This window comes from Phaethon aethereus, assembly GCF_964289735.1.
Source record: "Phaethon aethereus genome assembly, chromosome: 4".
Lineage (NCBI taxonomy): Eukaryota > Metazoa > Chordata > Aves > Phaethontiformes > Phaethontidae > Phaethon > Phaethon aethereus.
Window position 1 is genome coordinate 25,462,703 of NC_138578.1, and position 22,846 is coordinate 25,485,548.

Below are 22,846 nucleotides of genomic sequence, written 5' to 3' on the forward strand. Positions count from 1 at the left end.
AGTGCCCATCTCTCATGGAGAATGCAGAAGACACGGCCATGGAAAAGAAGCCACACTTTGTTAGGAGGGAGTTTCCTCCCAGGGAGGTGTCGTCCGTCTCGTTGGCGTTACTGCTTGTGGCTGTCCTCCTCCTTAATGCCCTTCTCTACCTGTACCTCAACAAGTTTTACATCTCTTCGGGACGGGCTGAAATGGACCCTGGCCTCTGCTCTTTCGGGTACTTCAAATTGGGAGCCGTGAAGAATTGTTCCCCGTGGCTCTCCTGCGAAGCCATAAACAGGGAAGTCAGGAAACTCAAGTGTGTTGGTGAAGGCGCTGTGAAAAAGGTGAGTTTGCTTTTCCTCCCTTCTCCCCTGTGGATAAAGAGCTTTCACTGTTTGCTGGCTCATTAATGCCCCCACTGCTGTTATAATTATCCTTGCAGCAGCTAATTACTGCAGACATCCGGGGCATATGGCTACTGATAAGGTGCACAGAACAGGTAGGAAAGCGTGACCAGAGCCCTGGGCCACCTCCCTGACACTGAATGACACCCAGCTACACAAGCGAGATCACAGAGATCAGTGAAGCACTTGTGGAGTGTGGTACAATCATGGCAGAGTAAGAGTGGCTGGTGGGGTGGTATTAGATTATTTAATTCATCTGCATTGCCCGTTCCAAAGAAAACTTAGGAAATCGTGATGTAATTACGATGTCAGTAAGGGCTTGCTGTGACAGTTACATGGCCCTACCTAAAGGCTTGACTGTGCTTGGTGACTGTAATTTGCAGTTGTGACTAAGCAGTCACTTCGAAGTCAGCAGCAGCTGGTAGCAGTCCGTCAAAGGCGGCTCTCCATGTGTCTTACCTCTTTCCTGTGTCTTCTCAGGTCTTCCTTTCCGAGTGGAAGGAAAACAAAGTCGTCCTTTCACAGCTCACCAACTCAGAGCTGAAGGAGGACTTTCTTCACGGACTGAAGATGCTGAAAGCACTTCAAAGCAAGCACGTTGTCCGGCTGGTTGGCTACTGTGAGCAGCAGTTCACAATCCTCACCGAGTACCATCCTCTGGGCTCCCTGAGGGGCCTGAATGAAACTCTCCACATGCCCAAGTACAAGGGCATGAACACCTGGCATCGCAGGTTGATGCTTGCTATAGACTACGTGAGCATCATCCGGTACCTGCACAGCAGCCCTCTGGGCACCCTAGTGATGTGTGACTCGAATGACCTGGACAAGGTCCTCTCTCAGTATGTCCTAACAAGTGACTTTCACGTCCTGGTGAATGATTTGGACGCTTTGCCTCTTGTGAACAGGAGTGCCGGCAGGCTGGTGAAGTGTGGTCATCGGGAGCTCCGGGGCAATTTTGTAGCTCCTGAGCAGCGCTGGCCCTATGGAGAAGCAGTTCCATTTGAGGATGACCTCATGCCCCCCTATGACGAGAAAACAGACATCTGGAAAATCCCAGATGTCTCCAATTTTTTCTTGGGTCACGTTGAAGGAAGTGACATTGTGCGACTGCATTTGTTTGACATCCATGCAGCATGTAAGAAGGAGGACCCAGCTGAAAGACCTTCTGCCCAGGAGGTCTTAGACACCTACAGGAAAGTTTTAACTCTGCTTATTCGGGAGGCGGCCATGCCTGGTACTAGGGAAATGTTATAGTGAATCATGAGACAAACAACGTTCTGAAGTTGATGTCCTTCCTATTTATTTAACAGAATAACAGAATCATTAAGGTTGGAAAAGACCTTTAAGATCATCAAGTCCAACTGTCAACCCAACACGACCATGTCCACTAAACCATATCCTGAAGTGCCATGTCTACATGTTTTTTGAATACTTCCAGTGATGGTGACTCCACCACCTCCCTGGGCAGCCTGTTCCAATGTTTCATCACCCTCTCAGTAAATAAATGTTTCCTAATATCCCGTGTAAACCTCCCCTAGTGCAACTTGCGGCCATTTCCTCTCGTTCTATCACTATTTAGCTTGTCTGAAGGGCAAAATCTCTGTCCCCAAAACTGAGAGGGTAAGACCAACTAAACTTTTTACCTTTTGATTTTAAAAAAAAAAAATCCACCCAATGCTGGAGCTTTGCAAGCTTCCCACTGGCATGTTTAATCTATCATTGGAAGAGGAGGAGGGAAAGAAATGAAGTTGTGTGGGTACGGGGGCAGATTTGTTCCTCAAGAAATAATACATTTTGTTTTGCAACATTTACACAAAAACTCTTGTCAAAAGAATTATAGAAAAGGAGTTATAAAAATATATTGTCCCACTTAAAACTGTTTGTTGGAGGACTGGAGAGCAAAGAACATGGTATGTCCCCGGCAAGCTCTGTGCTGATTCCTGTGGCTTTGGCCTGTGTCTTGTCTACAAAGTCCTCACCCACTTCCCCATGGAGTAAAAGCAGTGGGTGAACTCTGATGCCAAAGCTCCGACAGCGGCCTCTCCATGCTGGATGGCAAATAGGTTGTTTTTGGAGCTGTATGGCCATTGCTCTGTGGGCCCCATATCCCACACCAGCAAGCATGTGGCCACTTTGTTAAGCAAGCGGATGATGCAGATCCCAAAGAGACTGCTTACAGACATGTGCTTTTGGTTTTCAAGCCTTTGCCCTGTAACATTCTCACATGGGCTCTTTGGAGATGATGCTGTAAAACAGGAGTCTGCTCTTTTTTAATCCACAGATATCCTGAGCACTTTGGAAGAGAGCTGAAGGGTATCTTCTTTTCATTCACTTATCCTTGCTGATTGTCATCATGACACAATGGAATCGGGGAGAACAAGGAAATGAAAGAGAATGTGACTTCCTTCTACAGCAATGAGTGTTTAAAGAGAGCTTTGGAAAATAAAAGCCCTATATTCAGAGCATACAACTCGGTGAAAAAACACGAATAGTATGAATGAGACACATGGATTCTACCATTACACACCTGAGGACTTTCTGTTCTGCAGACTAGGTCTTTGAAAGACCTAAGGGCGTGAGAGGATTTTCATGTTTTGACTTGAGAGGTGATTTGTAAGCAGAGAAGTACATGGTCCTTTCTGCTGATGAATTTGCTTCTGTTCTTTGCTGTGCTGATACTCCTCTTCACGTACATAATGTTCAAACGCACATGTTCTATTGCTACCAAAATTTTATTATAAATGGAAAAACTTCCCTGCAAATTACTAAAATCGTACCTGATTTCATACAATTCCAGCAGGAGCCCTTTAAAGGCTGCTCATTATGGCTTTCCTTTCCCTCTGGGCAGTCTGTTTTCTTAGCTGATTTTTGCCATTTTTCACTTGTACAGTCCTTGCTTGCAGCTTTCCTGCTCAGGTTGTCAGGAAGCAAAGCTCAGAAGTCAGAGTCTCTAAAAAAGAACAATGCTTTTGGATGCTTTGTGTTTGTTTTGGACTTTGACTCAAGACACCCTAAAGAAGCCCAGGGAAAAAGAATGCTCTCTCTGTTGTAACTGTATCATCCTGCCCATGAACTCTGGTTAGAGTTCTACAGTTCCAGCATGAATCCAGGATGTGCAGCAGTTGGAAAAGCATCCTGCTACAGCTCCTCAAAGCCAGGGATCAAGCTTTGGAGGGCCAAGAGTCAAATCTTTCGCATGTGCCCCCAGCAATAACTTGTTACCTCTTGTTAGCTGTCATGTGTACGTGAAAGAAAAATCAGCATCTGATGGCTGTGAAGTAAACATACGAAGTGTTTTTTATGAGGGTAGCAAGGACAGACAAGAAGAACCTGACAAGCTTCTTATGCTGGTCTTTCTTGGTTAAGACAAGCTTCTGCTTGGATTCTTGCTCTGTTCTGCACTGTTGCACCTTGCAAACAGACATACTAATTTCACGGAGTGAAAAACAAATGAGCACAAATGCTGCTTCTGAATAATTAGCTTGCCATGGAGATGTCTCTCTCTGTTCCTGGGTGAAATAGGTACAATTTTTTTTTAAGAAAAGATGTCTCCCTAAATATTCACCCTGAGCACTGGGTCTTCCGCATGTCCTTTCCCCATTCCCTCTCCTTCAGCTTATGTGTTGTCCAGCATTGTATTTCATCAGGAATAAAATACATTTGTTCTGGATACAGCATTATGGAGCTTCGAAGTTTCTTCTTTGGCATGTTGTTTCTGTCTGTGAGGAAACACTAGATGGCAGCATGAAGGTCAGCTTACTGTTAGTTATCGGCGGTTGCACTCTCTTGTGCCCAAACATAGCCAGGATCTCGCCTTGGAGCCAGTATTTTGCCAGCAAACTTCTATAGACCCCTAAAAGATTTCATTGTGTTTGCATTAGCGAGTCTGTAGTAACAAGACAGATAGATATAAGGGCTGTCAGAAGAGCCACGCATGCCAGTTGAAAGGGCTACCTCCCCTTTAACTTGCTCATGGCATTTGTGAGTTTTACCATCCCTTTTAATCTCAACCTGGTGTAACCTCAACCAGGTTTGAGTGTCACCTCCTTCCAGTCTTTCAGTAAAATCAGAGGAGTTTGCAGCCTCTCCATCTTTCTGTTCTTCCCCACTAACCCTTTTCAAAATCTCAAGACTGCATGAATCCCATCCTTCCCGCACTTCCAGCTTCTTTTCCCGTGAAGAGGAAAGACCTCACAGAGGGGGAAAGAGGCAGGACAGCCCTACATGCAGTTGCCTCTCCTCTTTCCAATTTTCTCTGCTGGCCATTCCAGTTTTCACCACCAATGACAGCCTTGGATAAACATTTGGGGACTTCGCTGCCTGAGTATAAGCAGCTCTTATATGTCTGGTGGAAAACATCAAAGGATGAAGAGCAGGAAGAGGCCTGTTCACAGCTGGAAGCCTGCAAGCCCCTTGCTCCTCATCTACTCCCCAGATAGCTCTAGGCCAGTGGACATGACCTCCCCTGCCAAAACCACTACCACAGATCTGCCCAACCTCGACAACAGCTGCTGGTTCTCATCTCAAGCTGAAATCAAGGGTCCCACATTCCCTGTCCTTTCCCATAAAAGACGCTTCTCCTGGGATGATTATTGCCATGTTTCCTATTGTATCCTGGTTCCTCCATCCCAAAAGTCCAGCCAAAGAAGCTGCATAAAGATGCGGGCCACACAAGGAGAAAGACTGTTACTGATGTTCATCTCCTGCAGAAAACTTCAGAGGCAGTTCCCCAAAACACCCTAGGTGGCCAGTGTCAAGGCAGATATGATCCCAGTGGGCACAGGGCTTTTGTTTGCTGCCATCACCAAGATGAAGGCCTTGGGTCTGGCCCCTTGCCCAGGGACAGGACAACACTTTTGCTGAGGTCAGTGATCTGCACCACCTTGCCTTTCCTTTTTGGGCAATGTCTCCTCTGCCATTCCTGCAGCAGTCCCACAGCACATCCTGCACACCCCATCCGATCAACCTGACAAAGAACCAAAGCAGAGACTGGCTCCCACACTCAAGAAATAGCATCTGGTTCCCAGACTGAACCTCCCTGGAAGGAGTGGAGGAGACAGGGAGACCTAAGACATGCCAGCTGAGCCTGCTGACAGTCTGGCTGTGGGTGCCAACTGTGTCAAGGCACCTGGACCCACTTCTGGTATGGTATGCACTGCCCTTGGTCTGATGCTGTTGCCAAAACAAATTCCCAGTGGATTTCCCAATAAAGTTTAGCCCTTACCAGGTAGGTTTGTACCACAGAATACAGAATGACAACAGCCTGTCCCAGAGCAGAGTCCCAGATTCAGTTCAAACCCACTGCTCCTTTCTTGCTCCTCAGAGTCATCCAAAGAAGAGCACTGTCAAGGTTAGGCTCTTTTCTGCTCCAGACTGCCTGCTGGCTGCAGGCTTCTAGGTGGCTTGAGTCTGCTGTAGCATGTTTCCCTTTGTGTACCATGGGTTTCAGATTACGTCCTAAAAGCAGTTGAATAACACTAAATCCTGTACAAGTGAGCAGCCTTTATGGCAACTCATCTGTATGTTCAACACCATCAGATGTAAAAAATATTGCATACATATCCACAGCAGCTGCTATGGAGGTCTGGGTAAATGCTGAGGAAATAAAATGCACACAACCTATTTAATTTAAAAAGTTTTTTTTTCTTTTTTTTGAAGGATATCTTTAAAGTCTGTGTTACTCTGTATTTAACAGAGTGGTAACTATTAAGTGTATCAGAAGTTTAGAATACCACACAAACTTTTTGAAAGTCTATCACAAGCTCTAAAACAATATTTTCCTTTGGTGCCACATAAACAAAGCATCAGATCATTCTCTTTGTGAAACAGAGGCAATGCTGTTTGCCAAACATAATTTGTGAGATATTTGGCAGAATTTGCAACTGTAAACCGATTCTATCATTATGACTGTAATGTCTTACCAACAGTCAGGAGACCCTGGGAACAACAAAAAAGTGGTTCTCAAGTTCTTCTAGCATGATATAATGCGTGTATTTGTAGAGTTCATCCAAATAAATTATATGCTAGATGGTACTTTTAAAAAAGAAAAAGGATTTTTATGGTTTTATTTTAATTGAAATACTGTATACTTGAGATGACCACATGATTTGCAATAATTGTCAGTCTGTGTTCTGAATTCTATAATCCAGTATTTATCAGGATTAAATGGTGAATATATTTACATTACAGTGATATTTATGTCTCAGCAATTTCTGATTCTGTTTAGCTCTGGGTAACTCAAAATCCATTAAAAATTACATATTTATATACAGAGACACACAGAGATTCTTTGGCCATAATTTTCAAAAGAACAAGCTTACTGTTAGATTCCAGCCTTCATATTTTGGAAAGTAACTGGATTTTCAAAACTGATAATATTCAGCAGCTTTCAGTCAAATTTATAGTAGTTGCTGGATGCTAAGGACTTTTGGAAAGCAAATTATTTCCTTGTAGAGCTGGAAGACTCTTTTCAGCAATTCTCTTGATAAATCTATGGGATTGAAGTGTGTGTTTTTATCAAGTGCACACTAGATTTCTTTGTGGAATGAACAAAGTTCCCACTTTTGAAAAACTTCCAAATTTTTTTTTTTTTATTAAATCATATAGCTATGTGTTTTTCTCCCCAAGAGCTGGTTCCTATGAGGGATTGAGCCTGACCCATAGCTGAAACTCCCCAGGCATATTTGCTACTGTGTAATGCTAGAAATTTAGCCACTAAGCTTGGGTCTCCATTAGCTATGTTTTGCCAGAATACCTTATGCCAATGACATATATTAGTATTATATATTATTTGTTTGGTGCCCACATGCTTTGGTCACAAGCCAGGATCCTGGAGGCCAGATGCTATACAGGCATAGCAAAAAATGACAGTCCTTTCCCTACAAGCAGCTTTAATATAATATAATAAATTTAATTTAACATAATAAAGGACATTGAGTTGCTGGAGTGTGTCCAGAGAAGGGCAATGAAGCTGGTGAGGGGGCTGGAGAACAAGTCTTATAAGGAGTGGCTGAGGGAACTGGGGTTGTTCAGTCTGGAGAAGAGGAGGCTGAGGGGAGACCTCATCGCTCTCTACAACTACCTGAAAGGGGGCTGTGATGAGGTGGGTGTTGGTCTCTTCTCCCAAGTAACTAGTGATAGGACAAGAGGAAATGGCCTCAAGTTGCACCAGGGGAGGTTTAGACTGGATATTAGGAAAAAAATTCTTTACTGAAAGAGTGGTCAAACATTGGAACAGGCTGCCCAGGGAGGTGGTGGAGTCACCACCACTGGAAGTGTTCAAAAAACGTGTAGATGTGACACTTCGGGACATGGTTTAGTGGGCATGGTGGTGTTGGGTTGATGGTTGGACTTGATGACTTTAGAGGTCTTTTTCAACCTCAATGATTCTATGATTCTATAAGAAAATAGAAAACAACTGCTGTCCTCATGCATTAACAGCATACACAAGCATTGGTTATCCCATCCCACCTCATTCAAGCTACAAATAAATATGCTACAGAATCTACATGGACAGGTCACAACATTTCTTGCACATGTAATGACAACTGCAAGGCCTGGCTGCTCTGACCAAATTCAACAGCAGCCTGCATTCTCATTTCAGGAGCCTAAGACTGAAACAAAAGCCCAAGCTATAAAAGGAAACAACAGTGTACCAGGACAAGCTAACCTAGGCTTAAGAGTCAAACAACTTTGGTATTTGAACCAGATTCCTAAAGGAAGTCACACAGAAGGCCTGCACTCCCAGAACTCCTATTGCTACAGGCCAGCAAGTGGGAGATCACCCCTTTTTCTCAGGTTTGCAAGGTTGTCACGCTCACCTCAGTGCTAAACTTTGTGCTCCTCAATCTAACCCTGTCCTACCCATTACTTAACACTTGCTAACTTCAGAAGGGTACATGGAGGAAGAAAATCTCTCTCTGCCTGTCCTATAGGTTAGAGGTGGGTGGATTATCTGAGCCTTAAACTGAGCATTTAATTAAATCAAACAAATCAGGCACCTGTTGAGTGAGGCAGAGGCTGTTCCTGTGTGCTAAAGGCTGAAGAGAAAACCTCCAACTCTGAAGTCATGCTTTGTGGATGTGGGCCTTGGTTTCCTCTGGACGGGAAACTGGGTGCGGAGTCCTGGGGCATTCCAGCCCCTTCACAGGTTGTCCAGAGGAGAGCTGCAGGATTAATACAAAAAGTGCCTTTAGATACAGCTTACGTAGTATAGCTTCTCTCTACTCTGCATGAGAGAGCCTGATCTCAACTGAGGTCTAGAAGTAGTAGTGAAATATAAAAAGCACACAAGTTACTTTGGTTTATACTTTCCACTTTTCCTCCACAGACATGTAATGCTTTCTTGTCAGGGCTGTTAGCAGAAAAGTTCAACATACTAAAAAAGCAAACAAAAAGCCTCAACTTCACAAGAACCCATGCTTAATTAACTGTCTTGTGTCATGTTGCATAAGTGATAGGCTCTTCTTTTTTTTTCTCTTAGTGGTTTCCACAGTTCTGTACATGGGTGCCATCCCTATTTAGTGACCTAGAATTATGTCTAATTACTGTTCTGCTCTTCTTTCCCACACCATGTGGGGCAAGGAACTTTTCTCATGATAACAGTGCCTTAGCTTTTTATTTTTTTGTACTGTTGTTTTCACTCATATCCTTTTATGCCCTGATCTGAGGTGTCTTAAAAAGAATCTGTTCCATGGCATGGAAAGAGAATGATTTAGCACAGCTTGCACGAAGATAAAGTGCAAAAACTCCAAAGGATGGAGTTTTCCTAGGCTGGCTGGACATCTGCAAAGCGAGTGTCATCCAAGTGAGGTGTATAGACTCCCTCTACTCAGTAAGGGGTCAGGGCACGTCCTGGGCACAGGAAGATTCATTCTTAATGTTTGACATAGGTTAGATAAATCATGCCTTAAAAATACTTGGCTTTTCCCCTTAGTGTCTTATAAAGGGTGAAGGCAAATAACGGCAACAGAAGCACATACCCCGAAAGCAAGGGGAGATGAACCATATGCATAAAGTCTGCATTGTAATAGTGCTAGCATCTGGAGGAAGAGTTGGTTATCAGGGCCCAGAGTGGATAGAAAGAAGCAGGAGGAGAGGATAAAGGACAGCACACCTAATTTACCATGCAGCTCAAACATGCCACACCAGGCAGTACAAAAAAACCGCAACAGTATGTATGTATATCTGTATGTTAGAACATCGCTGTGTAGTTAATCTGCATCTCATTAAGTAATTCAGACAACTTTTCAAGTTTCTAACCGAAACACTTGCTCTGCTCCACCTTTTCTGACGAAGCATAATCCTAGAATTGTGCATTTTTGGCATCAGGCAAATATGGAGCATAGGAGTAAGCTATGTTGCTCCAGCAGATGAGTATCCAAAAGCCCCCATTTTGGCAGGAAAAAAAAAAAGGCAGGATTTTTCAGAAAGTGCTGTTTCTATTTTGACAACCTAAATTGTCAAACGTAGTCCCTACGTGAAAAGTGAAAGCTGGTGACAATCTGAACCTCTTTTTCTCTCAACACCACGCACTGCTGAGCTACATCCCACACGATTCCCCCGGCCCAGAGCGAGCACCAGCACAGGTGGGTGAAGGTGCTTTTGATTCCACGCCTGCCAGGCTCGCAGAGCTGCTGCACTCACACCTCCTCCGGCCCTCTACCCGCCCGCGCGTTTCCCCTCAGACTGGCACCGTGAAAGCAAAGAGACTGTTATGTCCCCTGTGCCTGCGTCCCCGGGGAGAAAGACTGTCACCTCCGTACGTCCCCTCCCCCAGGAACTGGCACCTAGAGGGAAATAAAAGTGAGGAGGCTGCGGGCAGTGGCGCGAAGACCCCGCTAAGGACAGCCCGAAATGGCGGCACGTAGGCTGAGGCGCGGCGCCGCACGCCGGCGCCGACGGCTCGCCTGACGCCACTTCCTGCCGCCCGCCCGCTCACAGCCACGGGGCCGCCCCTAACGGCTGGCCCCCAACGGCAGTTGTCCCCCATGGCGGCGGCGGCCGGGGGGGCAGGCGGCGGCGGTGGCGGCTCGGCGGCGCTGGGCGACAGCGCCTCCATCGACTACTCGGTGCACGAGGCGTGGAACGAGGCCACCAACGTCTACCTGCTGGTGGTGCTGGCCAGCCTCGCCCTCCTCGTCTACGCGCGGCGGTGAGGGGGGGCCGCGGCGGGCGGGGGGAGCCGCGGCGGAAGGAGCGAGGGCTCCCGCCGGGAAGCGGCCGCGCCGGCCCCACGTGTAGCCGTGCTGGCGGGGCCGGGCCGCTCACCGCGTTGCTCCCCCTCCCCGCAGGAACAAGAGGAGGATCATGCGCATCTTCACTCTGCCCCCAGCCGCTGAGACGCCGCCCGAGCCCAACTTCTATGACAGCATGAAGAAGATCCGCCTGCGGCAGCAGCTGGAGATGTACTCCATCGGTAAGTCAGCGTACCCTGGGCCCGGGGGTTACTGGGGACGGCTCCTGCGAGGTGGCCTCGAGCCCGCCCGTCCTCGTGCGGTGGGGACGCCGGGGCGGAGCCCCGGTCCTGCGGCACCAGGCGAGCAGGGGTCCTGCAGGAGCGCCGGCCGTAGGGCTGAGGCGTGGCGAGGTGCGGAGTGAGGGAGCGGCCGTGCCATTCTCTTCTGGCTGTCAAAACGAGCCCGATGTTGAAGTTAAGAAGAGCTGGGAATGCCTGAGTATTGTCAAAACGTGGGTGGATTTGTAAAAGTTGAGAGGACTGTGTGTGGAATCACGAGTAATTCAACTTCATAAACTGAAAATAAACGAGAATTTTACTATACCAACAAGTGTTGCCTGTCCCATCTTAATGGTGAAGGTCAGGACAGAGGTAGGCAAGAGCCCCATGCCTCTGGTATTCCAGAGGTCCAGTTCAGAGAAGAACCTGTATTTGCTTCACATCTGCCATACATGCACACCTAGAGGGAGTATGGGCAAGAAATACTTAATGAGTTGCGACCACCTTTTAAATGTCAAGGTTCTTAAACCAGGCCATTGCATTCTGTAGGAACAAAAAAGGATGTGCTTCCTACAGAGGAATGCCTGCTGGCATTCGTTGTTGGTGTTTGTTCCACCGCACACAACTCTTTGATCTCCCTTTGCCTTGCTAACCAGATTAATTTTGAAGTCAATGTAGTTGTTAGCTTGTGGCTTATATACTGTAGAGGAGATGAGTGATGCGGAGATCAACCCTGTGACTAACAAGTCGTTCAGATCATCTGTAATAGTACTTCTGAAGCCATAGTCTTTAATTTTGGGTTTGTTTTTTGTTTTTTTTTTTTAAATGAAAGGACCTGAATGGAATCATAGTTCTCTGCCATTAATTTACTGACATTTTGCTATGACCCTACCCTTTCCAAGGCCATATGCTAAAGGACTAGTTCCAGGTGGTGACTGAAACTTCCCCTTTTGTGGCTAAGCAGTGAAATTACATTCGCTAATCTGAAGTCTATTTCTTGATTGTTATCATAGTTACTATGTGTGTATATATAGATACATATACATGCGCACAGTATATATACATGTATATAATAAATAGTATGATTGGTGTTGATTAGCATTTCTGTTTTTCAGCAAGGAAGTATGAACAGCAGCAGCAGCAGCCACCAAAACAGACTGAAAGTGTACAGCTCTCAGTGGAATGAAGTCCACAGTTGTAGGCACTCAGGTTGTATTTCCAGCGCTGATGATAAGAGTCAGTGTGAAGCTGTTTTCAATGCCTCTTAATTGATACATAGCTGAAGGCCAGGGGGAAAGGAAGGAGACTCTCCTAAAAACTTTGTTCTCAGTAGCTTTTCTCTGAGCCCCATGAAGTAAACAGGGTGCCTACTAAAACATTCAGCGTGACAGCGCCCAACACAGGGCTGACCTGCTCAGAGAAACCTCTAAGGGTAGAGAAGGGTGGTCTTACCAGTGTTTTAAATTATTTCTCTGCTGGCACCTTGGAAATCAGCTCTTACTTTCTCTGGTAATGGCACCCTAGAGAAAGCAAGGCAGTACCTATCTGCCTGGAAACCTTTTTGTTCTGTGATCGTGCATTGTTGAATTTGCTGAATGCGTTCAGTGAAGGTGAATGAAGATACTGCGGCCTTACTGCCCAGCGAAGGTGAACAGCTTTGAGAGCCTGGAGCATTGCTGGCAGTAGCACGGAAAGATTCTGCTCTCGTGGGTTTATACGGAGGTTGCATACGCAATAGTGTGAACCTTTCCTGGAGAAACTTTGAGAACTGAGAAGTACACAGAGAACTGCATGTCTAGAAGACACTTAAAGGAAATACTGTAATGTTAATAGCAAAGATGGTTAGCTTAATTTAGTCAAATTGCTTTAAAGAATGGGATTGTCTATAAAAATTTGGGTAAATGGAAAGATCACAGTTTATCCAGAAGAGACATCACACCTCAGTTACTTTTTTCTTTCTAAGTAAATCACAAAATCAGTTAATTTAAAGAATACTGCAGAAATTACTTCTTAATAAAAGCATCTATTAACGGAAACTACTTGGAGCTGTATGATCCTGTAATTTGTAATGTGACATGACTTGAGTAGGCCAAGTGGTGAACAGAATGCTAACGAACAGTGGGGAGCTGAAAGTGTATGCTCCAAGTGGGTTTTTTTCAAGTTTGCACTAAAAGATACTAAGTCTGGGACCAGCGGTAAACAGCGCTGCAGTTCCATCTTCTTTATTAGATTGAAATTATCTGTACGTTGGAATCTGTAGGGACAGCGCAACGTGACCTGGGCTGCACGGACTGCGGCAGGAGGTGGCTAAGCTGGCGTGCCTGGTGAGAAGGGCTCGTTTGGGTGAAGCCTTGCCACCCGAGTCGGTGGCCCCTGTTGACGCCTTCCCCGCCTGTCACCGAGGGAAACGCAAGCGGAGCTCAGCGGGGCCGAGGGCCGGCGGGAGGAAAGCACCGTTCCCACGCGGCGACCCCCACGCCGCCCGGCCTCCTCCCGCCGCTGCCTCCCTTAGAGGCCCCTCGGTGCCTTTTCCTTCCTGCGGTTACTCGGGCCGTATGACATCCCAGCTCCGCACCACTTCCCCGTTACGCAGCGGTATTTACACGGGCCACAGACCCACCTCCAGCCGAGCTGCATGCCCGGCGGAGGCCCTCTCCCCGCGTCCCTATCCGCCCCCGGAAGCGGCACCCTTCCCTCCCCCGCGTCGACCTCACTTCCTGCCGCCGCTTCCGCCTCCGGGCCGCGCCGGCTGCCGCTGCCGCCGCCGTTGCTGCTCGGAGGCCGGAGGGCGCCCGCCGGGCGGTGAGTGGGGCCGCGGCGGGGCAGGCGCGCAGGGGCGCCCCTCCTCTCGCCCCTCCCCTCGCCCCGTCCGCGCTGAGGGGAGGGGGGCGCCTCACCGGCGGCGCGCGGGGGACCGTTGGCGGGGGACCGTTGAGAGGCGGGAAGGGGCCGCCTGAGGAGAAAGCGCGGGCGGGGAGGGGGTGGCCGGCTCCGGCTCGAGGCCCGGGGGGCAGGCTGCGTGCCGCCGCGCCGGGTGGGCTTTCCCCTCCATCTTCTGTGGGAGAGCTGTCCGCGTCCTGTGGCCGGTTTCGCCCCGCGGGCGCCGGCAGCGTTGTCCCGGCGCGGGGCTCATGGCTGTACCGAGAGCTCAGCCCTCCTTCGCACCAGCCCTGCCCACCCGAGCGGTCAGCGAGGGAAAAGGCAGCGCGGGGACGGGTCCTTTCTAAATGGCGCATCTTCTGTAACGCTCGCCAGGGCTACTGTCTGCAACAGCCACCCGATGCGGCTCCGTACGCTTCAATAAAGCAGCATGTCAAAGTGAACCCATTCTTTCCATTACTAAACCCAACCGTCTTACTGTCTGTAGCTAATAATTTTACAATTTTCCTCTCAGCTGAGGTGGAAGCACCATGAAGCGCTTAGAAATCTTGAGTGGCTTGCAGCTCGGCTTGTATTCATGGACCTGAGGTAGTGGCACAAGTATCTCACAAACTTACTTGTCTAGACAAAACATTTTTAAGGAGAAGCAACAAAACCAAAAGCTTTTCCAGGGTGTGTACCTTTTGCATTTGCTAGGGCATTATAACAATGCTGCTTGAGCCATGAGCGAAGGGCCGGTAGTGGTTTATTTTCGTGACTTAAGTGCAGATATTGAAGCTCTGTCCCAGCAAAACTATACCCTGTTTTCTTGCGGTTTTTATATTTCAGTTTTACAGTACAAGTATGCTTTGGGATGGAAGGTGCGGTTGGCTTTTGAAATTTTACCTCAAATTTCTGCATTGGTTTTTAGCCGTTAATGCACGATACTACGTGTAGGAAAAAAGTGCTTTATTTAATTTGTAGCAAAAAATTGGTGCCTAAAAGCAAAGGCACATAGGTCAGAGACAATAGGGTGGTGGGGTTTTTTTGGTGTCTGTTCGTCGTAGTCAGGTTTGTAAGCATGTGCAGGAACGGATTCTCAAATTCTCATGGAACTTTGTTCATGCTGAATTATTAGATGTCTTGGAGGGGGAAAGCTTGTGACCTTTAAAAGAATTGTGCCAAAGTTATCTTTAGTTGCATTTGTTTTTGAGAATGCTGTACAGAGGCAAAGCTTTCTAGCTTACCCAATACTGTTTAAAAAGCTATTATGATGTGTAGACTTAGTGGTGTCTGATCACACAAAACACGTGAGGGAAGGCTTTCAAAGCAGTTAAAACTTTGCATCTATAAGGTACCGCAAAAAAAGCTTTAACAAGTTGGTCTCCATTATAACTCAGACGTTTTTGAGAATTTGACCGCTTTGTTGCGTCCATGGGAGCTGCTGAACAGTCGGATCTTTGTAAATGCAGTCTTCAGATGGAGTTACAACCATGACTCTGTAATCTTACGTGGAAACAAACTATAATCTTCCATTAAGTGCTGGAAAAGTTATCTCTCTCCTCCTAACTAAAATGTGGCTGGCTAGGTTTTATGCTCAGTGCTGCACAGAAGATCAAAGCTTTTTGGATAGAGCTTTATAAATTCTGTGACAGGGCTCAAGAGTGTCTTAAATATTTCTAAGCTATTACTGTGGCTGTGTTTAAAGCTGAAGGCATTGTAAACTCTGTGGGCCTTGTAGTGAAAATATCTGCCCCTGTGCCGTGCGCATTTTGAGTTTCAGTCCAGTGCTACATGACCGAATAGTATGAATTTGCATGTGCCAGCTGAGCCCAGATCAGAACATAGCCTGTAGCAGCTGCTGTGGTGCCTTAGAGCCATAAGAGTTATGAATTTCAGCAGCGTGATGCTCGGGTGGTGCTATACCTGCTCTCAAAGTTGGCTTCCAAAACTGCCCGATCCATCGAGAAGACCTACAGAGGAAGCCTTTGCTGTACCACTTGTACTGCTGATGCCAATAGAAGCTCTGAAAATGGGGAAAAGATGCCAGTGCCTTCGTCCGAGGACAGCTCGCGGGAAGCTTCTTCAGCGCAATGCAAAACTGTTAATTGAGAATATTCTAACCTATGATGAATCTTTATGTGATTTGCATTTTGCATATATGATTAAGCAGCATTGGCCAAAAGCCTGGTGACAGCACAGGGCTCTGGAATGCCTCCCTGTTGCCTGGGCAGTTTATTCACGTTAGCTTACTTCCGTGAGCATAATCGCTCCTTTTAAAGTCCTCCTGAACTCAGGAGTGCCGCTGCTATTGAGCAAGCTGAAATTATACACGCTGCAGAGAGAAAGGTGGGTATGTTGCAATGTAACCTCTCTTTTGGAGGAATTGAAAAGATTTTGCCCCAGCCCTAATTTCTACATTAAAGAGATTGAAAATTGTCACTACGTGCCACCTTCAACGGGGAAGAAGCACCTTGTTGGAAAACGTGTTATTAACTCTGTGATGTTTTTGGCCTGTTACGCCTAAAGAGCAATAGTGTTAGGAGGAGGCTTGCTGACAAAGCGCGCTCTTCAAGTCATGGTTCTTTATGCTCCAAATCGGAAGTAGTGATCAAAAGGCATTCCCTTTCCCCTCTGAACACCTAAACCGTGTTTTAGTCACAGCGAGGAACCTGGGTGATGTCACCTAGTTTATTAACGTAGTCACTCAAACAAAAAGGCAACGCTTGATCTTGTCCTCGAGACAGAGCTGCCGCTGAAGAGCAGAAGGTTTCAGTGCCTCGGGCCCCTGCGAATGGCGGTAAGATCCTTTACTTTGCAGCCTCGTTTCTGTTGTGGTGTAAGAGTTAAGGGCTAAGAACAAGCTTCTTGTAGTCTAACAAGCTCCATCAGAAATTAGTGTCGCCTGGGTTGGTGGGACTCCCTACTGGCTAAGGGACAGATATTGAGCATGACCAGAGAGATTTACTGCTGTCGCAGCACCCCAAGGCCAGCGCAAATGTCCATGAGAAATCTGACATTGGGGAGTGGAAATCAGTGCTACTTCTTCCATAACAGAAGACAAGAAGACAAGAGGGGAAAAAAATGTGTTAAGAGCAAAAGGCTCAGGATTTTTTTAGGCAGGAAAAATCCTACCTTAATAACTATTTTTCCAACCCTCTGATGAAAAAAAGGCTGATAAAACTTCTCAGTGCTTGGTTGTCTTCACGAAATCTGTGTTTACAAGGAAAAGGCTAAGGGTCTTTTTAAGAATGAAGGTGCTTTGCCTGATTTTTGCAAGGAATGTCTAAGCTTTGGGTGTTACTTTAATAAAAATAATTCCTCATCTTTCTATGGAATATCTAAACTCTGGGCGTTACTTTAATAAAAATAATTTCAAACTCCAAGATTAACAGAATTGCTAAAAGGAGTTAGTTCTCAATGAGAAAAACAATAAACTCAATTTGGAATTTCTGAACCAAGCCCTCGAAGGCAATTTGTGGCAAAACTCCAGAAAAAGAAAAAAAAAAATTTCTCATTTTTATAAAATAGCTGCATATTTTCTTCCTCAATTATAGGTAGGAGCTGCTTTGAAAAGTGATTCTCCCCTTGCAAAGGCCTAGGAAGGAGATGTTTTAGGACAACTGGGTTTAATTTTAATCTAACAGTAAAATGAATTCAGAATCCTAAAAGGGCTGCTTAGATTAGGGATTTGCTGAAATTGGAGTCCGAGGAGATGCTTTACATTTGCACATTTGAAGAAAAACTTAGATCCTGAGCTTGCAAAGGAGTAGTCCCCTTCAGCTTCTGTCAGGCTGTCAGACTTGCTGGAACTGGTTTTAGACATCCATGATGTATAAAAGGCACGCGTAGATCTCTAGCTTGCTCCTGAGAAAGACCATGGTTTGGGCAAGATTATAGAAATGTGTCTTTTTTGTAATGGAATAGAATGAGTATTTTGAAAAGACTCGGCCGGCAGGAGGGCTGTATTACTTTCCAGAATATCCTCTGGATCATCCTGAAAACATAGTTTGTAATATGCTCTTGACTGACAGCGTAGGGTGTGGAGCATAAATTCCTGAGCAGGAAAGATGTATGTTGGTTGTGCAATGGGAGACTCCATGTGATCTCGTTATTTATGGCGCTTCTCTCAGATGTCTTTCTGGGACTGCAACAGCTGCTGTGAACTTTACCCAGCACAGACTACTCGATGTGTTTGAACGACTCTATTTTGCCGTTGCTCAGATTGTGGTGTATGCTCCAATGAGCAATATTAGAACCAACTTCTCTGACACCGGTTGAGAATTCTAGCAGCCAAAAATACCTTCGTTGAGTCCGTTAAAAGATTTCATTGCCCAAATTCTGGTTTTGTCTGTGAAAAACAGAAAATACCACATCTTTTTTACTTCATATTCAGTAATGACCCAAGAGCAGTGAAAGCATTGCCTCCAAGATTACTTTTGCCACTGCTGATGGGAGAGTTGTTCTATATCATTACTGTCTTCTCTTTCAACCTCAGCAAATCCTGAAGTGCCAAAGGCAAACCACTCAATGGCTGATCAGAGGTCCTGGAGATGCTGGTACGGCAGTGCTCTGAAACTTGTGGCTTGGACCGCTTTTTTAGCGTTGCCAACGAGCATTGTAGAAGCACTCAGTTCAGTATGTCATCTTTACGCATGTGAGACTGAAGAACGGGAAAGCATTTATGGCCTCTTAGAAAGAAAGTATTAAGATCATCACTCTGGAACAGAGTTTTTAAGACTGCTGCCTAGCTATTAAACAGCATGGGGAGGTCATTGAGAAGTATGCAATGGGACAATTAAACTGCCATTGTAAAACTTGTGATTTTATTGACTCTAATCAGTAGATGATACTCAAATAGAGAAAAAAGTTGCATGTGGTTGTATTACTCAGTGAACTAAAAGTTGGCAACGTGACGCCTGTTACCAGTTCTGTTAGTGCTGTTTTGATCATTAAAGAGATCCATTTGTTTATGGACCGTAGGCTGGGACAGGAGTTTTCTTTTGACCAGTTACTTGCCTGAAGATCTTTCTAAAGTGGGATGAAATGGTCTAATTTTCTTTTTGGTTGAGGCAAAGAAGTATTCTCTTGCAATAATTAACTAGTTCCAAGCCCGTAATCAAAACACTTGTGGTAAAACAGTGATGGCTATGAGTGTGGTTCTCACAGATGCTGTAAAAACTCTGTCATCTCCTTGGCGGGTGCATCTTCCCATGAGATATCAGCCAGACCTACTCTTTCTCTGCTAAAGACTTTGGGATTAAGAACCTGTAGCCTGGAGTCCAAAGTTTTAGCTCCAGAGGCTGGGAGAAGAATATGCAGCCCAAATAGTTACTGAAAGCAGGACTATGTTTTGAGGAGACAAGAGGATCCAGAACCTCAAGTTTGCTTTAAGAGTCTTCCTTGTCTGCTGCTTGCATACATCATTATATTTTTTTTTTTTCACCAAACTTTTGTTGAATGAAGGTGTGGCTTTATACCTTGATGCCTCTTGCAAGTGTTGTGTGAGCAGAAACAGCAGTGACTAATCACACTGGACCTTTAGCAAGTACTTGGCATAATAATCATCATGAATGTGTCATGAGCTCATCTGTAAGTAACAACATAGGCTAAAGTTACTGCACAGAGGAACCTGCAGCCCACAGGAACAGCCAAGAGCAAAATGGGATTGGTTTTGCTTGGTTGGACACTGTTGTTCTTTATTCAGGCATGGAGATGGGAGAGGAATTCTTTGCTCAGAGGGAGAGGTTCCTATGTGACCTTGAAAAGCCCAGCATGGTATGATTCTTATCTATTCTTTTATAACTAAATTTATCTGAACCTCAGGGGGGTTCAAAGAGCACAACACAGGGTAAAACTGTTTATACTGGTGGCAGCTCTGGAGTGGAAAACATGAGAAAAGTAAGCTTGCAACACCTGGAAGAGGGTAGGGCCTGGTGAAATTCTAGTGGAGTTGCCAGTTTGAAGCAGATCCCAGAAACTTAAGGTATAGAAATGCTGCTGGATAACTGATAGAAGTTGCTAAGTTGTTGCCTTAAAGGCCCTTGGATTATGTTCCCACTCTGTAACGGAGCACAGAATGGCATGGGAGCTTATGGTGCAAGCTGGGCTGGAGCCCTTGGAAAGGGAAGAGAGCTGGTTAATATCTGTGCTAGTTCCCATAGTGCAAGAACAAAGGCATGTTTAAATGAACTTGGAAATCAGTACATTTGAAACTTGGCATAATTATACCACGTGGTATTACTGAGGCCAAAAGTTTAGTCGGATTCCAAGCAGACCTGGACATTTATACATATAATGACAGTGACCAGAGTTGCAGTAAATAGGATTAAAAATAAATTAAGCTATAAACCTTCATGTTAATTGATGAGGTAAGGAAGGAATTTCCCCTTTGGGTGAATTGCATCATTGTTCACTACCTGAGCTGTTCCACCTTTTGAAGCATCTGGTCCCGATCACAGGAGGCAGGATTCTCAAACAGGTGGACCAGCAACCTGACCTGTCATGGCAGTGCTTAGCTTACCCTGCCTGGGTAGGATCTTGTTGAAATGGTTTGAGAAACGTATTTTTTTGTTAGGGTTTTCTGAGGCCACCTGTACTGCAGTGTATGTCTACTTTATCAGTTTCTCATTGGCGAAAGAGGACAACTGTTGACCAAGTGCCTTTAAGGAATCCTGAGAAGTGCCTGCTAACACATCAGCAGTAGCCCACGTAAAGGTGGAAGCTGTGATGGGTACGTAAGGCATTGCGCTATTGCTCCGTAGATTAAAAAGTAGCTCTGTGAGCAGCTGAACTACAGAAGATGAGAGTTTCCTGCAGCTTTCTCGGTTTTGGTGGCACTGTGGTACCTTAAACATCTTCCCTTCTTTCTTTCCATTACACAGCAGTACCATTAACATCCCTGATTTTCCCAATGGCACAGTGCCTAAGCAGCCTCTCACCGCCTCGTAGTTCTTGAGTATATTTAATCAAAACATGATGTCTCCCGGGTGTTTGTGAACCAGGCACATTGCTCAGGGGGCTGCGTCAGTTATTTATTCTGCAAACCTGTTCTAGATATTGAGCACCTGTGAAATCCCTATCCTCTTCCATCAGATTAGGTTGAAATTGGCCTTATAATTTGTATGTTTCTGTGCACGGGGCAGTTGGTGTGGTAATGTAACCATTATTTCCTTGGGAAACAAGGAAAAACATCAGTCTTCCAAGCAAGTTGTGGAATGCTTTTTCTCTCAAAGCAATTAGGTGCATGAGCAGTTACACCAAATAATTGAGGCATGTGTGCCTTTAAAACGTGGACTGTTTAATCATAAGATTCTCCCCAAGGTATAAGGGAAAGGCTTCCTTGCCAAAATACTTGTAATGGAGTTAACAGTCTAGGAAGTTTCTGTGTTTTGTTACTGAGATACAAAATTCTTCTGCTGATGTTGGCTGCTATGAAGATCAAAGTTAGAAGTACCAGCTTGCCAGTAAATTGTCTCTTCAAAAGAAAACTGAAAATTCCTTGGTTGTTTCAGGTGACAGCCAGTGTCAGACCTTTTTGACAATTACTAATCTTTTTCCGCAGTTCTCTTTCTGCATGCAACAGTGAGCAGCCTGGATGTCTTGTAATCTGTATGGTGCATATGCTGAGTGTAGACATCTGATTAACGAGTGAGAATGTCAATAATAAATGGAATTACTTGTCCAAAGTTAATTTCTTGTGCTCAGAGAGAAGAGTATGGAGTTATGATAATTATGGAACAGTGAAATTGTGTTTTCTGTTTCTTGTATACAGTGATCATCATGTTAAAAGATTAAGGATCACTGTGGAATAAAATAGTTGGATGATATGTGGGCATATTCTGGATGTCCTGCTGATGGGACATGTGTGGCTGCCTCAGCTATTGTGCTCTGTAAACTCTTGAAACCTGTGTTAGTTGCCTTTCCTGAGCAGGCATGATCACTGAGGCACAGGCTTTCAGGACCATTTGCCTCTAAGCACTATTGAGGGTAAGGACTTCTTCAAAAGCTCAGAATTGAGGGAATATGTATTTTTCTTTGACATATAATCCCTGCAAAGCAAATACATTTCTGTCCAGTTACTTAACAACTATTGTTTCTGCAGTACCCAGAGCATTATCAGAGTGTTTCTTGCTTTGACTGTCCAAGGCTCGGTTACCTTCTGTACTGCAACGTGCAAGAACCAGAGCCAAGACTTTTTGTGCTCGGATGGGACTCTGTCCTGACAGCTGTCCCTTGTTTCTAGTGTACGAGAGCCGAAACAGCATGTTGTTTTGCTGGCAGGAGTTGGCGAAGGACTGTGCTGTCTTTCTGAGTGAAGTGTGCCCCATGTATGGAGCATTCTGCTGTCAAGTGCTTTTGCAGAAGAAATGAGGATTTCAGATGGGAGGCGGAATTCTGAGAATTTGAGATGGTTGCTGATAAGACGTAGGATCTGCTCTGTCTCTGCTAAGAAGAGATTTTGATGCTAATGTCTATTTAAAGATGGCCTTAAAGGCCTATCTCTCCCTAAAAGGGAGAGATAAAATTGCTTTCATGCTTCTGTGTCACTGAGAGCTGGCTGGCAGAGTAGTTTTGGTGCTTGCTTATCTGCCCTGAAGGTTTCATGGTTTCATGACTGGAGAGGCTGCAGAAATTGTTTCTCCGGCACCCTCTTCTTCAGTGTTTGGGCAAAATTGTGAGGTGGGCAAATGGTTTGGGCTGCTTGTTTGGACACAAGATGACTGTGTCTCCATTTTGCAGATGAGTCATCCCTCCGCCTTTTTGTTGTTAGGTTCTGAACACTGCTGCTGTTGGCTTTGGGTCTGCTTGATCCCAAGTTTTGGATGGAAGAAACAGGCAAGTGCCCTCCACCCCAAACATGACTTTATGACATGATTTTGCAGACAAAGACACATTGAAAATACCTGGGGCCTTTGTCACCTTGTAGTTAAACTGTTGAAGTGTCTTCTCTGGTATCTGATAAGTGAGTAAAAACACAAATGTACTGTGGAAGTTGCACAGACTAAGGAGCAGTGGGGAAAGTAGCGGAGAGGCTTACGCCTTCATTTTTCATCTCAATTGTGGGCTAGAGCTCTACTTACTTGGACAAACAGGTCCTGGGTAAAGATAACTTGCATTGTTTTCAGTAGCGGGTAAGTTAGTA

At 45.5% G+C, this 22,846-nt stretch overlaps 2 protein-coding genes across 2 annotated transcripts; both read left to right on the plus strand.

The window, feature by feature from the left end:
* Positions 1-38: 38 nt before the first annotated feature.
* On the plus strand, positions 39-1,640 carry POMK (protein O-mannose kinase; the record flags this gene model as incomplete). Its single annotated transcript, XM_081999536.1, has 2 exons — positions 39-326; positions 867-1,640. The coding sequence occupies 2 exons, from the start codon at positions 39-41 to the stop codon at positions 1,638-1,640; spliced, it is 1,062 nt and encodes a 353-aa protein (XP_081855662.1).
* Positions 1,641-10,342: 8,702 nt separating this feature from the next.
* SMIM19 (small integral membrane protein 19) lies at positions 10,343-12,372 on the plus strand. Its single transcript, XM_081999783.1, has 3 exons — positions 10,343-10,539; positions 10,679-10,803; positions 11,958-12,372. The coding sequence occupies exons 1-3, from the start codon at positions 10,376-10,378 to the stop codon at positions 12,026-12,028; spliced, it is 360 nt and encodes a 119-aa protein (XP_081855909.1). The 5' UTR covers positions 10,343-10,375; the 3' UTR covers positions 12,029-12,372.
* The last annotated feature ends 10,474 nt before the right edge of the window (positions 12,373-22,846 follow it).

Bases quoted from the DNA above. Each gene is read 5' to 3' on its own strand.
- SMIM19 (XM_081999783.1), top strand. From the start codon at position 10,376: ATGGCGGCGGCGGCCGGGGGGGCAGGCGGCGGCGGTGGCGGCTCGGCG. The intron at 10,540-10,678 runs GTGAGGGGGGGC...CCCTCCCCGCAG, and splicing joins CTCCTCGTCTACGCGCGGCG to GAACAAGAGGAGGATCATGC. The intron at 10,804-11,957 runs GTAAGTCAGCGT...TCTGTTTTTCAG, and splicing joins GCTGGAGATGTACTCCATCG to CAAGGAAGTATGAACAGCAG.